The sequence below is a fragment of the Gobio gobio genome (assembly GCF_949357685.1).
Source record: "Gobio gobio genome assembly, chromosome: 23".
NCBI lineage: Eukaryota > Metazoa > Chordata > Actinopteri > Cypriniformes > Gobionidae > Gobio > Gobio gobio.
The window spans coordinates 26,530,116-26,547,724 of record NC_137119.1 but is presented as its reverse complement, the minus strand read 5'-3'; the positions used below and the strand labels follow the sequence as shown (position 1 = coordinate 26,547,724).

The following is a 17,609-nucleotide window of genomic DNA, read 5'->3' as shown; positions in this document are numbered from 1 at the left end:
TTGTGTCAATTTGTTTTTAATAGGTCTAAATAATTATTTATCTTCATACATTTATTATGAACGTGTGTGTGTGTGTGTGTGTGTGTGTGTGTGTGTGTGTGTGTGTGTGTGTGTGTGTGTGTGTGTGTGTGTGTGTGTGTGTGTGTGTGTGTGTGTGTGTGTGTTCATGTTTTTTCAAGCATAGTGGGGACTTAATTGTGCATTAATTCAGGTTGAAGTCCCCACTATGATAGAAAAAACATGAACACACACACAGACACACGTTCATAATAAATGTATGAAGATAAATCATTATTTAGACCTATTAAAAACAAATTGACACAAATACCAAATTAATGAATTAATATATATAAATATATATTTTGAGTTAAAATATGAAAAGTGCAAAGTCCTCTGCTTTTAAAAACGCAGGCTCAAAATGTAACATAAACACTAGGCCTATAAGTATAGGCTAAATGTCAATATATTATCAATGATCTCGTGTCACCATGGGGACCTAAATTGAGGTCCCCATGAGGATATAAATCATACAGAAGGAGTTTTTTAGTTGTTGTTTTTTTTATGAAAAAAATGCAGTTTTCTGTGATGGGTAGGTTTAGGGTCTCCATAAGGGGATAGAATATACAGTTTGTACAGTATAAAAACCATTAGAGTCCCCACAAAAAGTGTGTGTGTGTGTGTGTGTGTGTGTGTGTGTGTGTGTGTGTGTGTGTGTGTGTGTGTGTGTGTGTGTGTGTGTGTGTGTGTGTGTGTGTGTGTGTGTGTGTGTGTGTGTGTGTGTGTGTGTGTGTGTGTGTGTGTGTGTTCTTATTAATGACAATTCATATGTATTAATATTGTTGTTATGCTGCAATAGGCTATTGCTGTCAAGGAAAAATACTCCAATATAAATAATAGGCTACCAGAAATATAATTCCGTTTTAGAAACAATCTACTTGCCAAAAGGCTTCTTTTTGAAGTTGCTGTCAGTGATACCCAACCTGATGCATTTGAAGAAGTGCTTAGCGTCAGTAAAGTGATGTTTTGTGTGTCATGTGCTGAAGCGAATCCTGAGCCTTATTAAGAAGTGATGTTTTGTGTCATGCGCTGACGTGAAAGTCTTTGCGCCTCTGTTCGCTGTCCATCCTATTTCATGATCACACAAGGGTCGAGGAACAAACTGTTATGCCTTCACGCGATGCGTCCAGGAAAGAGGCTTTTGGTGGGTAAGTCGGACATTTTTTTTTTACTGTAATTTAACACTGAACCGGTGACACATTAGCCTAGTTCATTTAGGCTATAATCTCATTTTAATGGATTAATCGTTTGTGATTTATTTTGTCTAATTTGTAGCTATGTTAAACATTCATTCCATTAGTTTAAGGTCTAGTATATAAAAAAAATTCAATTCACTCTTTTCTCTCACATTTGTTTTCTTCTTATGTCGTACCGAAGTGTTGCTCGTGCTGCACTTGGGCACTCAATGCAGCGCGGTGACGGACGCTTCAACTGAGACTCAATCAAAATGTGGCACTGATGGATTGGTAAAGTTTTTCTGAAAAGCCCCTCACTGGCTCAGTACAGCTTTCTGCCTACAGTTCTCAGACTCCTTGCAAGATTATATTTTAGCTTTACCCCACATATGCTACAGGCAGGGTTGAGGTTAGAGATGCCTATAGATTAACCATTCACCCTCGCGAGATTTACTTTACCAGTGAACGTTACATTAAATTAGCCTGGTCATAAATGCCTTTTCCGTTTATAAAATATCATTTGCAAGGCACAATTTTGTAAGACTTTAAACATTTAGTTAAACATCATAAACATTCGGTTGTTTACTTTAGAAATTCATGGTAACAGGGCTGATCATTTAATAAAATAGAAAGTGATTGAAAAATTAGACATTTGTCCTTAAAGAGCTGTTACATTATTTTATTAAGGAGTAGGCTAGGTAAGATGGTAAAAGGCTTCTCAAATGAAAACGATGGGTATATCGTTTCTTACAAAGTAGGCTATACTACAAATCCATGAACATTTACTGAAATATCGCTTGAGACTTGACATAAATATTATTATAATTATAATTATATAATTATAATTCATATTTATTTGAAGTACTTCTTTATTGCACAATGCACATTTCTTAATAATAAGCCTAAAATGTGTTTTTATATCACTATTGGTATAATTTGATCACTATATCAATCTTTAAATGCAAGATATTTAAAGTGTACATAAAGTATACTTGCAATAGTTCCACTTTAGCACAATCAAATACCTAAGTATATTTTTAGATGGGCCGCAGCACAATTTCTGGATAACTAAGGTGCATCAAGTGCAAAATAAGTTGTTCCAATTTAGCAGACTTTAAATAGTATATCAATATAACAACAGTACAGTTGCAGGGGATAACACACAGTAAAATCTGGAATTAGATTTCATTGTTAAAGTTTAATATAATTAAACATCCTTTTTGTGTAATGAACCTACAATATAGCTTATAGTTTATTTGGGTTTATTATTGGGTAGATTATTTGTAACAAGAGTCTCTGTAAGAAAGGGCATTAGGTCTTTTATCTAATCTTGCATTTATATACAAATGTTTATCCCTTTTTTAAGCAGTAAAAAAGCAGCTATAAATAAAAGCAGAACTGATGCCTATACAGAAATTGCAGTAATGACCACAGAACTTGTGTATTTTACAGTTACTGTCAGGCTGTGTTTGCTCTTTTTCAGCACTGATGGTGACGACTGGAGTGTTAAAGTCTGTACACGTTTTTTTTTTGTTTTTTTTTAGACCGTAAAATGCACATTGGAAGAGACTGACTTGATGAGTTCTGACCCAATCAAACTGGACGTCGCTGAAGGACAAACTGTTGAAATTTACAGTGCGTGCCAACAAAACAGCTCAGATGGGCTTAAATGTCTCTGCTCCCAAAGGTTTGTATCTGTGGGATGGATGAGGGATTAGGCTACTGTAATACATCACCTGATGTTAAAGATGAATAATTGATCAAAATCTTTTACATTCTTTATACAGGATAAATACATCTATGGATCCATTACAGAACACTGAGAGATTTGAAAGTGTAATATACACTGTAATCTGTGGCAATCATAGTGTTACAGTTGTTCAATCTCCACAAAGTAAGTCAAACACTCACAAAATGAAGAAAATACACATAAAACATCCCTATTTATGATCTAATCCATACTTTACCCTTTGTTGTTTCTGTAGGAAGGCCATCAGTTCCAGTGCTCAAAGCTATTGCACGAGCAGGGAGTAGCAATATAGCAGAATTAGTGTGTACTTCTGAGGGGAACCCAAAACCAACCATCTGGTGGTATGGTAACAGGTAATATGAAGTTATGGTCTGCTATCGTTTTACCTCATTTAAATCACGGCTCTAACTGTACATCTCGATTGTTTGTTCTCCATTTAGAGACAATCCAGTGGAGGGCAAGACAAATAAGTGGTATAAGACAGAGAGCATTTTAAATAACCATCAATATGATCATATAACTCCAAATATAACGTGCTGTGCCATTAATACACTGGGAGAAGAATGTACTGAGGTCCATAATTACGGTACGTAATGTTTTTTTTTTCAATAGTTACAGAATTTGTATCAAACATATTTGTATACACGTACATAACCATTCAATAGTTTGGGGTTCTTAATGTTATTATGTTATATATCTCACCAAGGCTGCATTTATTTGATCAGAAATACAATAAAAACAGTCATATTATGAAATATGATTACAATTTAGAATAACTGTTTTCTATTTTAATATATTTTAAAATGTAATTTATTCATGGTATGGCAAAGCTGAATTTTCAGCATCATTACTCTAGTCTTCAGTGTCACACGGTCCTTCAGAAATCATTCTAATATGCTGATTTGCTGCTCAAGACACTTTTTATTATGAGCAATGAAACAAAACAGTAATATTTTTGTGGAAACCATGAAACTTTTTTTCCTCCATGGCTTTTTGATGAATGAAAAGAGCAGCATTATTTGAAATATAAATCTTTTGTAACATTATGAATGTCTTTACTGTCACTTTTGTTCAATTTAATGCATCCCGTTGAATAAAAGTATTGATATATTTAATCATGCATTCCAATCTTTGTGATCTGTGGGTCATGAGACAAGAAGACATTGTTAAAATACTGTCAGCGACTTCATTTGGATTTTACTTAATATGATTCCTGAATTAAAAGTTCTTCAAATATTTATTTTCTTATCTAAATAACAGATAAATAATGCTCTTTTTATATATAACCCAAATGCAACCCATATATATACATTTGATCAATATACAACATATGTATATGTTAATATAATATACACCAATAAGGCATAACATATCACACATCACATAAAGTGAATAACGCTGATTATCTCCTCATCACAGCACCTGTTAGTGGGTGGGATATATTATATTATATAAAATTTTTCCTCAAAGTTGATGTGTTAAAAGCTGGAAAAATGGGCAAGCGTAAGGATTTGAGCGAGTTTGAAAAGGGCCAAATTGTGATGGCTAGACAACTGGGTCAGGGCATCTTCAAAACTGCAGCTCTTGTGGGGTGTTCCTTGTGGGTGGTCAGTATCAATCAAAAGTGGTCCAAAGAGGAACAGTTGTGAACCGTCGACAGGGTCATGGGCGGCCAAGGCTCATTGATGCACGTGGGGAGTGAAGGCTGGCCCGTGAGGTCCGACCCAACAGACGAGCTACTGTAGCTCAAATTGCTCAAGAAGTTAATGCTGGTTCTGATAGAAAGGTGTCAGAATACACAGTGCATCGCAGTTTGTTGCGAATGGGGCTGCATAGCCGCAGACCAATCAGGGTGCCCATGCTGACCCCTGTCCACTGCCGAAAGCGCCAACAGTGGGCACGTGAGCTTCAGAACTGGACCACGGAGCAATGGAAGAAGGTGGATCAGGTTTTCTTTTACATCACGTGGATGGCCGGGTGCGTGCTGCTTACCTGGGGAACACATGGCACCAGGATGCACTATGGGGAAGAAGGCAAGCCGGCGGAGGCAGTGTGATGCTTTGGGAAATGTTCTGCTGGGAAACCTTGGGTCCTGCCATCCATGTGGATGTTACTTTGACATGTACCACCTACCTAAGCATTGCTGCAGACCATGTACACCCTTTCATTGAAACGGTATTCCCTGGTGGCTGTGGCCTCTTTTAGCAGGATAATGCGCCCTGCCACAAAGCAGTTTGAGGAGCACGACAATGAGTTTGAGGTGTTGACTTGGCCTCCAAATTCCCCAGATCTCAATCCAATCAAGCATCTGTGGGATGTGCTGAACAAACAAGTTCGATCCATGGAGGCTCTACCTTGCAACTTACAGGACTTAAAGGATCTGCTGCTAACATCTTGCTACCAGATATCACAGCACACCTTCAGGGGTCTAGTGGAGTCCATTCTTCGACAAGTTAGGGCTGTTTTGGCAGCAAAACGGGGACCAACAAAATTAGTATATTGTGATCATATGCCTGATTGGTGTATATCAACAAATGACCCCTACCTCAAACCCCAAAAACATTACTTTAAAATTAGATATAGAGTATCTAGATATTGAAATATTATAATATCTCTTATATATTACTATAGTAACAGCCAAGTTTAATAACTTGCTTGGAAAATGTTATTTAGATGATGTAGGGTTTTTCAAATTGTGTTGGTTATCCTTCAGATCTGGATAAGAAAGTGAATGCGCAAAAAGCTCAGATGATTTTCCTGAAATCTGGATGGTCTCTGCTACTCCGTTGCGCCATAAATTGGAAAAAAAGCATCCCTGATTTGAAATGGCACTTCAATAAAACAGAAGTAAGATGTGGATGGTAACCATGAAGAATGATTCAATCCTTTCACTGCTCTGACCGTTTGCTGATGTTTTCACTTATCTTTTATGCCCTTACTTCAGGTCGAAGGAATTACATCAGTATATTTTTCTGATTGGATGAAGTACTTCTTTATCGAATCAGTTAATGTGACGCATAGTGGGGAGTACATCTGCAAATCTAAAAACAATCAAACTTGGAACATCTATGTCAAGGTCCTTGGTAAGTAAAGCCATTGCCCTTTTCTGTTAAAATATCAAAAATATTAATTTTGTGATTATTGAAAACACAATGAATAATTCAGATTTAGAGAAATCGCATGAAAGCTTCTAATACTGCCAAGTTAATTTGACAGAATTAAAAAAAAAAAATTTTTGACTGAAAATCGAGACAATGTATTGTTGTGCAACATAAATAATGAAAGTGATATTTTTGCCCTTCCTCTATTGTCCATCCTTCCTTGACAGAAAATGACAAAATCGACATATTGCAGTTGAATGAGAACAACAGCATACTAGCACGAAATAAGGCAAGCTTCTGCTTCCAAGCTCTGGTGTTCTCCTTCCCAAAAGCCCAATGTCACTGGATTACACCAAATCAAACCAAAATACAATGCAGAGAGACTCACCACCTTCATTTTAATAGGTATTTACCTCATGCCATCCATTTTAATCCATTTTACTGTGTTGTGTTTGCTTATTTTGTTCATTCTCTCTTTAGTACTTTTGAGCTGTGTGACCCTGAACCAGGCCAGTACCAAATAAAACTAAAGACTCCAGAATATATTGTCACAAGGAATATGTCTCTCTGCATTTCAGGTGAGTGGTCATTACCCAGTTTGAATGAAATGTAAAACAGTTTTGTTAAATGTGAAATATATTAATATGCAATGCATTTTGCAGACATTCCTACAATTACAATACAGAAAAATTCAAGCTTCACCACGTGTGACACTCAAAGCTCTCTACCTGTGACTGTCTCTTGGAAGATCTGCCCATCACATGCTAAGTAAGTCATCAAACCTTAGGAGCAGAGATAACCAATTACATAAACGTGTTTTTACAAGAAGTACAAGTCTTTTTTTTTTTTTTTGATTTGTTTTAACATATACATGACTTGTACCAATTTCTCTACTGAAACACCATTGTTTGCAAATGAAGTGAACTCTGAATATTTTCGCAGATGTATTGATCCTGAAGACTGGAAAGAGATGTATGTGGCCCAGCCCGAGTTCATGAATTCAGATCAGTTCTGTCACAAGAAAATTCACTTTGCCAGACCACTCTCAAACGGGGAGGACAATCGTATTAAATGCTGCATCACTAACGTAGCAGGGACGGACTGCAGTGAACAAATACTTCTGCAAACGAGTGAGTCTAAACCCAAGATTGAACACTCCTGAAATTGGTCGCATTGAGTTAATCTAAACACTGACTTGCATTATTCTGTGCATTTTACCAAAGTCCCTCTAAAAATAATTTCACTCGGCGGCCATCTTTGAAACGCCTGCAAGAACAGCTCCTCTTTGAATGGGAAAACATCAAATTCTCCAAAATTGTTCGCCAAGCTTACCATTAAATTTCATATTTGAAATCACCAATGAAATCTGACAACAACTGTCTCATAAATTTTGTTTCTAAACGCTGAATGTTTCTGTAGCAACCGACAGCTGCAGTGACGCGATGACTTTACTAATCAACGATTGGCTCTTTCGTTTAGACAATTTAGAAGGTGGAGCTTATTCGCCATATTGGGCGTTGCACTTTCTCCCATTAACCCTTAATCGTCCCTCAAGTAGGGTTTACGTTTGAGTCCCAAACTTTTACAGAGCGATTGCATAAGGAAATATAATTTTTTTACATGGAAAACTATATATCATTTTTTTAATTTACTTCTCAACTATATATTTATACATTTTTTACCTATTTACTGCACAAATACTTAACTATGTCATAAATTGGCTCATTAAAAATTATTTTTTTATGAAAAAATCACTTGAATGATGATCTTAAATAAATATAAATAGTTTTTGGACATTGCTCTATGTGTTAGGGATAGAATACCGCCATCTGTAGGTTTGTGGAAAAACTTTAGGAATTATAGTTAAAGAGAAAGAGAGTGCAATGACCACATTATCCAATAGAGGTCCATAGGGAAGTTATGCAAAAGTTAAGCTGCCTTTCATCTTTCTTTTATTTGCCCCTTTTCCCTCTCTTTCTCATGATTGTTCCATGTTGCATTTGTGCTCTAGTATTTGTTCTTCATTTATGTATGGAATTTTTTCAGATTTATGCCAGTTTTGTTGATTTTATTTGCCAGTTTCTTTAAAAATGCTCTCTGTTGCAGTCACACACATGTGGGTGTTTGTGTGTGTGTAATGAGACAGAAAGTTCCTTCCACTTTGTGTTTATGCTCTAGGACCAGGGGCCTCATTTATAAACGTTGCGTACGCACAAAAGAAGGCGTACGCCGCTCTCTACGCAATAATTGGTATTTATAAAAAGCAAACTTGACGGGAAAATGTGCGGTCCTTCACGCAAGCTCTGACCCAGGCGTACGCACAAAAACGGATGAAATGAGAAATGGCGACACCGTCGGCAGATGGAAGAAACACGTGAAAGTGTGTGAAACTGTAGACCGTTGTGTAAAAGAAATGGCAATAGGCTATGTCTCTCATAAATAACTTGAAGACTTCACAAAACAAGTATTACAATTAACAGCCTACACGAACACCCGTTTGATCGATCTGCAGTGTAAAACAAACAAAATCAAACGAAAATTACAACAGAAATGCAACAAAAAAAAAGTGAAATATGTTCTGCAACAATATTGGCATGTTATGCAATTCATCCTCATATATAATATGGTAAACAGAACGAAATAATGTACAAAACTGATATTCTCGTCAATGTGTCCGTCTGGCGGAGCAGATATAGATGCAATTAGATAGACAGATAGATAGATAATTAGGGAGATAGATAAATAGATAGATAGATGTATTAATGGTCCACTGGGGAAAGTTGTTTTCATAGTAAAAATTTCTTCATCAGCTACGGAATCATGGTATTCATGCAAATGCCTTTAGTTTGTTTTATTTTCGATAAAATAACTGATGTATGTCTCAACCATTCAGAAAGCTGCAAGAAATTACATTTGCAATGAACTATTTCCCATTTCCACGTAGATAATAGGGATAGGGATTAATAGGGATTCCCCAATAATTGCCGCCAGTCTCTCATCAAGAGGGGTCAGCTCCGGTGTCCCGTCTCCCCCACCCGTGGCAGACACACTCTGGCGATGCAGCGCTAGACGCTTTATTGCCTCGACTTTGATGTCCGACCATTTCTTTTTTTTTCGGCCACGGTCCGAGGTTGTGAGGCTACAGCATTTACGGCGTCTGCAACCTTTTGCACTTCAAGCGCCTTTTTGGCATTAGTAATGCCCACACTGTGCCCTCCAAAAAATATTTTTCTCCTCTTTTCCACCTCGCCAACGATAATTTCTACTTCACATTGAGTGAAGTTACGTTTTTTTGATTTCCTCTCTGTATTTGCCATGATTTCGCAATCGATGAATATTAATTTGTGGGCGTTTCACAGACTATTTATGGGCAACTATGGGCGTGACATGAAGCCGCAAAAGCTGCGCTACATTTAGAATTGATTGTGATTTATTAAGGGAAAACTGCGTAGGATGTGCGTGCGCACGGTTTTATAAATCCGAATATTTCTGTGCGTACGCACGTCCTATGTTTCATCCGTACGCCACTTCTGACGCAAATCCTACGCAAAGTTTTATAAATGAGGCCCCAGATCTTGATATAAATGTAGACATTTTCAGATTTATACTGGATTTAGTTGATTTTTTTTTACAAACAAAGTGAAAAAAAAGCATTTTTTACATTTTCCCATTCATTGCCAAAATCAAAAAAAATACTCCAGACACCTGTGTTTGTGTGTTTGTGTGTTTGTGTGTGTGTGTGTGTGTGTGTGTGTGTGTGTGTGTGTGTGTGTGTGTGTGTGTGTGTGTGTGTGTGTGTGTGTGTGTGTGTGTGTGTGTGTGTGTGTGTGTGTGTGTGTGTGTGTGTGTGTGTGTGTGTGAGTGAGTGAACATGCTTGTTCCATATTGCATTTGTGCTCTAGTACTAGTACTTCATTTATGTATGAAAATCTTTCAGATTTATGCAAGTTTTGTTGATTTTATTTGCCAATTTCAATAAAAATACTCTCTGTTGCAGTCACACACATGTGTGTGTGTTTGTGTTTGTGTTTGTGTGTGTGTGTGTGTGTGTGTGTGTGTGTGTGTGTGTGTGTGTGTGTGTGTGTGTGTGTGTGTGTGTGTGTGTGTGTGTGTGTGTGTGTGTGTGTGTGTGTGTGTGTGTGTGTGTGTGTGTGTGTGTGTGTGTGTGTGTGTGTGTGTGTGTGTGTGTGTGTGTGTGTGTACGTGTGTGTGTGTATGAGATAGAAAGTTCGTTCTACTTTGTGTTTATGCTCTAGGACCAGACCTTGATATAAATGTGGACATTTTCAGATTTATACTGGATTTAGTTAATTTTTTTTGACAAAAAAAGTGATTTTTTTTTATTTTTTACACTTTCCCATTCATTTTCATGAAGCTTCGGAAAGTATCAAATCAGCGAGTCGATTCAGCGGTTCGGAGCATCAAAGTCACATGATTTCAGCAGTTTGGCGGTTTGACATGCGATCCGAATCATGATTCGACTCGCTGATTCGATACACTCCGAAGCTTCATGAAGCAGTGTTTTGAAATCGGTTATCACTATATAAGTCGTTATTTCGGGGGTTTTGGTGCACCAAAAATATTATTGTCGCTTTATAATATTAATATTGAACCACTGTACTCACATGGACTGATTTAAATATGAATATGTTTTTAGTACATTAAGGGATCTTGAGAATGTAAATTGCTTTGCTCCCTATGGAGGCCTCACTGAGCCTTCGGATTTCAACAAAAATATCTTAATTTATGTTCCGAAGATGAACATTATTCGCCATTATGGCGACATTATTTTCATTTTTGGGTGAACTAATCCTTTAATAAGTAATCGGAGCGCACCGTCTTCCTATATACAAAGGCTTTGATCTTACTTATCTTACTAGATCTTAAATGGGATTTCATAACTCTTTACACTACCATTCAAAAGTTCAAAGAAATTAAAAGTTCTATTCAGCAAGGGTGCATTACATTGATAAAAAGTGACAGTAAAGTGACATTTACATTGTTACAAAAACATTATATTTCAAATAAATGATGTTTTGTATCCTTCTATTGACCAAAAAAATCCTGGAGGAAAATTTTTTATGGTTTCCGCAAAAATATGAAGCACAACTGTTTTCAATATTAATTAGAAAGGTTTCTTGAGCAGCAAATCGTCAAATTCAAAGCCATGTGACATTGAAGACTGGAGTAATGACTGCTGAAAATTGGGGCTTATAAAGGAATAAATTACATTTTAAAATAAATTTTTTATATTGTAATAATAATATTTCACTATTTCACAGCTAAAAATATTACCGTTCCCAAACATTTGACTATAGCAGGAAAGATCCCCCACATATATACAGTACATGAATATATTTTCACACCACAGAATTTGAATTTAACATAACATGATACCAAAAACATTATTTATAGCAAATTTTTACAGCTGTGAAAAGGTGTTTTTCTTTGGAATCTTTTTCCCCATTTTACATGAAGATCACATATTGTCTGTCAATGTTAGTGCAGTAATAAACCCCAATTTTAGTTTCAAATATGGTTAGCACTGAGGATGAGTCACGATTTTAGTTCAGTTTGGTTAGCAGGTGCAAACTTAATTTATGCAGGCGATTTTTTTTTCATATGCAAGTTATCACTCTATTTTTCCTCAGATTTCCGCATTGAATATGTGATTTGTTTCCTGCTAATCGTCATACTCCTTGTTGTCATCTTTGCCTTAATCATCTTCATCAAAGTTAAGGTAAACCTGCAGTCTCTGTCATGATGACAAACACCAAGAATCATAGATCTTACCTCTTGAAACAATATACTGTCACTCCTTTGTCACAGAAGCCTGCGTACCAGTGCCAGATCCAGATGATTCAGATGGTCGGACCCAATGACAATGACTACATATACATTGATTTCAAAGAGTTTAAGTATGACCTGAAATGGGAATTTCCACGAGAAAATCTTGAGCTTGGTAAAGATAGGACCAGGAACCTTCTTTTGACTGGCTAGAAATAACCTATTAGGTGTTACTAATTCCTTCTGTGTGCTTTCCAAAAGGTAATGAGCTAGGATCTGGTGCTTTTGGGATGGTTGTGCAGGCTACAGCATATGGGATCAGCAAACCGGGAGTGTCCATTCAGGTAGCAGTAAAAATGTTAAAGGGTAAGTGATGACAAAACTGGCATGAATATCTCTACAAAACAAAATCAATCAATTGTGTATGTATGTCATCGGCACTTTGTAATATGTTGGTAAATGTGTATTTTGATTTGTTAACTTATGCATCAAACAGACAAGCACCAGGCAGTGGAGAAGGAAGCTCTGATGTCTGAGCTAAAAATGCTGACTCATATTGGACACCATGAAAACATTGTCAACTTGCTCGGAGCTTGCACAGGCTCAGGTAAGATTTGGAGAAGTTGTGGGTTTCTGAATCATATCCTCTGCTAGAGACTCCTACACATATACAAATATCTTGCATCTCTCTTGAATACTTGATTCTGATTGGTCGGTTGTGCGTTTGACCTCTCTTCTCACATACCGCTGAATGTGAAAATGATAACTCTGTCAGGTTGAAACTAGCGAAAAACACTTGCGTCGCGCCAGCCGTTGCATTGCGTCAAGTGTATGATAGGGCCCTTAATGTTCATTTATTTGCTTATATGTCAAATGAGCTGGATAATATACAATTCTCTTTTTTTTTTATCTGCAGGTCCAACTTACCTGATATTCCAGTACTGCTGTAACGGAGATCTCTTGAACTACATGAAGAGCAACAGGGAACGTTTTCACAAATATCTGACGGATGCTTTCAACAGGGACAGATTCAGGGGCCTCTACCACAACTTCCAGCAGAAGAGAAACTCCAGGTTTGCATAAGCATCCACTAAGAAGTGAATTACATTAGTGGCCTTTTAGACATAGAAAAACCCGTGCGGAACAGAGGGAAATGAATATCCCGTGCTGATGGGGAACCGTGTACATAAGTGAATAAGGTGTCATACAGTTACTGTAAAAGACCATGTGCTTCTCTCTCCTTGTCGTGCCTCCACAGCGATGTTGAGCCTGATAACAGCCCATGCCTGCACATGACTCTTACAAGCAAAGGACAGGAGAACGAGGCGCTCCTCAGTCCCAGCATCAGCTCGGTGTCTACTTTTGAGGGTAGGTGGAGAAAAGGAGAATTTAAGAGGTTTTAGATACACATAAACATAGATATCATCAAATGTATACATTATGCAACGGCTTTTAAGAGGTTCAACTTTTTATTACTTTTATTTATCAACATTTTATTATTATATTAATGTGTTGTTTACCTATTAACTAATTTTATTATGCATATTAACTTGGTTTCACATATTAAACCATACATGCATCATAATCACAAAACATCAATTTATTAAAGTGCCCTATTATGTTATTTTAAAGGTTCTTCATTTTGTTTTTGCGGTCTCCTACAAAAGGTGTTCATGCATCCAAGGTCAAAAAACACTAACATTTTCTCATAATATACATTGCAGCATCACCTCTTTTCTCACAGTGGCTGAAATGGTTTGATGAAGGACTCAGTCTCTCTAAACCCTTATTTTCTGAGAGTCTTCTGTGCTCTGATTGGTGGTTCCATTTATCGGAAACAAAACCATATAAATTCTAGCCCGAGTCCCCAATCCTTTGGAAATGCGTGGATTTGCTTTCACAGCACAGAAAACAGCGTCTTCTCGACATGTCGAAAACATGACCCAGACTCTTCAAGGCCTCAGCTACAAATACAATGTTTGAGGGCGGGTCAAAGTAAACGCTGTTCGTGGGCAGCCAATGAAGACCATTATGCAAATTTGTAACAATCAGGACCTTTTATACATTCACAAACAGCTAAATTACACACTACATAAAATGTAATGTCCGAAAAAGCATGATGGGGGCACTTTAAGCAAATATGTGATTGCAGAATGTCCATATGCTCGTTTTATTTGTTATTTCTTACCAAATAACTAATAACAATGAGTAAAACAGATAATAAAACGAAATAATTGTTTTATGTCAATTCTGTAAAGAAATGCTTGAATGTGAAGACAAACTTCAAGAAGAGGAACTTCAGAGTCTCACCTATGATGACCTCCTGAGTTTCTCTTTTCAAGTTGCAAAGGGCATGGAGTTCCTGTCCTCTAAAAATGTGAGCTTAACTTTCTGATCATGACACATCTACTTCCTTCTCAGAGATAAAACTCACAGCTTTATTACCTTTTTTTCCTAATGCTATCTCTGAATACTTCATTAGAACATGTCACAACCCAGAGCTTCTGTACTCTTTGTATTCCTTTTTATATCTGAGTGCTTAATATCTTGATTTGTTTTCTCATATAGGTGCTATATAGTCATAAAAAAGTGAACAATTTTCTGCCTACAGTGTATCCATAGGGACTTGGCAGCCAGAAATGTTTTGGTGACACATGGCAGACAAGTGAAGATCGGTGACTTTGGCCTCGCCAGAGATATTGAACATGATTACAACTACGTTGTAAAAGGAAATGTAGGTATTTTGGGTAATCTACACTGTAAACCCAAATAAGTTGGGCTAACTCAAAACATTTGAGGTAGAAAGTTACATACAAATTTTGGAGTTATGATGTTCCCAATTTTTAGTAAGCACAACTATCAAGTTTTGAGTTTGTAGTACTCATGCATGTCAATTGCTCCTAACTTGAAGTACTGAGTTCACTAACTTGCAAATCAAAATTGCAAATCATGAGTTACTTAATTCACTGTAAAACCTAATAAGTTGTCAGAACTCAAAAAAGTAGAATGAGATTTTTTTTAAGTTAAGAAATATTTAGCTAGCTATAACAAACTAATTCAGAAAATGCCAACTTTCTAACATGTTAACAATAGCACTTACTAAATGAGTACAACAACTTACCTGCTCTCAAATCAAGCAGCATGCGCCCCTTGTCACCATGATGGTAACTCTCCAAAAACTCACATTAACAGAAACTCTTCTAAATTAGCATAACAAAACATTAATCACTACTAAATCTCCTTTATCATTAATCTTGCACACACACACACACACACACACACACACACAAAAGATATAACACTTCATTTTAGCATTTACTCTCCCTTTCAGGTCCCATAGGCAAAGCATGCTGGGAAATAAAAAAATCCCAGTCCAGTTTCAGTTAAACTTAAGTTATTCTAAATGAAAGGAAAGGAGTTCATTCAACTCAAAACAATGAAACCTGAAATAGTTTCAGTTTACTGGAAATATGTAATTTCTTTGACCTCAAAAGAAAAAGAAAGTTCCAAATACTCATAACAGTTCATTTAAGAACTCATTTGTTTAATTTAAGTTTGTACTACTCAATTAATTATTTTGAGCGTTAGGGTTACAGTGTAGTTGTAACTTGTCTTCATTTAGTTGACTTTTGGTGTTTGTCTACATGGTATTTTTGCAGGTGCGTTTGCCAGTGAAGTGGATGGCTCCTGAGAGTATTTTCAAAGGGGTGTACACTATGCAGAGTGACGTCTGGGCCTATGGCATTCTTCTATGGGAAATATTTTCTCTAGGTGTGGTAACTTGTATAGAAAGAATATTTCTATAAATCATTCCTTAATAAAAGCACACAGTGTTTTGTTATCTTTACACACTATTCATGTCTATTAGGAGTCACCCCATATCCTGGTATTACTGTGAATAGCACATTCTACAGAATGATTGAAAGTGGATATCACTTGGAGCAACCCTTTTATGCAGCAGAATCTGTGTAAGTGCCTCTATTTTCTTAATTAAAAAAAATCAATGCTATCTCTCTCTCTCTCTCTCTCTCTCTCTCTCTCTCTCTCTCTCTCTACACACACACACACACACACACATATATATATATACACACACACACACACACACACACACATGCTTTATTATGTGTTATATTACAAATTGACAACAACAAAATTAAGATGGAACATTTATTATACATATAAATAAGTACATTATACACTTATAAAATATAGGCTATGGTATTTTATAGAACACTGGTGTTTGTGTTTATTTAGATACAGGGTAATGTGTCGCTGCTGGACACTGGATCCTGTAGATCGACCGTGTTTCTCCAAGCTTGTGGCTTTCATGGAAAAAGAGCTGGCTGCTTTGGAAGAGAGGGTGACTTTTATGTGAAAAGTTATTTTTAAAATGTGGTAACATTGCTGGCGGATGCATATTTACTGTGATATCTGTCTACAGCTATATTACAATAGTGGAGGATACTGTCACAATGAAGTTACATACCAGAATGCAACAGTGACCCCTGACGCTGCATCGATGGAGAACAAACAGGATATCTATCAGAACAACACTGATAATTCAGATGAATGAAAAACCATGGACAGTCCTGGGTCAGTAAGAACAGAAGCTCTAGTTTGAATATGAGCTTATGCTTTGATTATGCAATCATGTCTGCAATGGGAAAACTAAATGCATAATTTGTGCTTCCATAAATAACCACTTAGACATTTTAGTTTCAAGAGAAATTGTGGAAGGAATTGGTATGAATCATTTATGCACATATTGTACCACAAATATGTTTAATATTTTTTATATTTAGGCCTATTATCTTTTTTATGGGTGTAAACAAGGCTAGTTAATAATATACAGTATTTGAATGTTGTTTTGTGCAGCAAGCTTAGGAACTATGAAAAATAACAAATCTTTCAAAATTTATTTTAATCAATTTAAAAATATTTAGATTTCTATAAATTGTAGCCTACTGAATAACCTGCTTCTGTACCATAATGAAGGATGACAAGAGGTGTTTGAGAACAGATCAAGGATCTGTATTGTTATTTTTGCTACATTTTCAGACTTTTATAGATTGCTCTATTTTTATAAGAAAAACTCTTTATTATAATTTTCATCATATTTATTCAGTTACCTTTAAAACATGTATGGCTTAATCATTATTCTTCAAATATTATTTATCGTGTAATAAGAATAATCTACAGTATGCTTAGTTATGCTTATCATTTCTTGTAACAGGAATTTAATTGGCATATTTGTGCGTATTTTCTACAAAGCAAACTAACTTTTTCAGTTCCATTGCCTAAAGTGATAAAGTATTAATTGTAATGTAATCATTGTTTATTGCCCTTGCTTTGAGAGCATTTGCACAAGTGAATGAGTGTACATATTATTGAAAAGGGAGCATTGTTATTTTTATGTTATAAACTACAAAAAATGTATTGGAGTAGCTGAAAAATATTTGTATGTATTCAGATGCAACAGAGCAAATAAAACAATACAATTTTTTTTGTTGCATTTTTGTCTCATAATGTGCAACCTATAGGGCCCAAACACCAATGGTGCGAGGACCTCCAACATTATGTATGTTTATATTGAAAGTATTTAGGCTATATCATAGACCTACAGAGGGGGGCGCCACAGTGCCATGACACCAGGGGCCTCATTTATAACCGTTGGGTACGCACAAAACAGGTCCTAAAAGAGACGTAGGCTACGCCACTTCCGACGCAGAAGTTGTG

At 36.3% G+C, this 17,609-nt stretch overlaps 1 protein-coding gene across 1 annotated transcript; it reads left to right on the top strand.

Annotated features, from left to right (window-relative positions):
* Positions 1-1,009: 1,009 nt before the first annotated feature.
* LOC307119854 (receptor-type tyrosine-protein kinase FLT3-like) lies at positions 1,010-17,384 on the top strand. Its single transcript, XM_079806541.1, has 24 exons — positions 1,010-1,205; positions 1,435-1,523; positions 2,777-2,919; positions 3,020-3,126; positions 3,218-3,335; positions 3,423-3,568; positions 5,696-5,829; positions 5,927-6,065; positions 6,311-6,488; positions 6,564-6,661; positions 6,746-6,851; positions 7,026-7,213; positions 11,735-11,823; positions 11,913-12,045; positions 12,132-12,236; positions 12,367-12,477; positions 12,787-12,943; positions 13,129-13,238; positions 14,129-14,247; positions 14,482-14,604; positions 15,530-15,641; positions 15,739-15,838; positions 16,128-16,233; positions 16,315-17,384. The coding sequence occupies exons 1-24, from the start codon at positions 1,133-1,135 to the stop codon at positions 16,444-16,446; spliced, it is 2,916 nt and encodes a 971-aa protein (XP_079662667.1). The 5' UTR covers positions 1,010-1,132; the 3' UTR covers positions 16,447-17,384.
* The last annotated feature ends 225 nt before the right edge of the window (positions 17,385-17,609 follow it).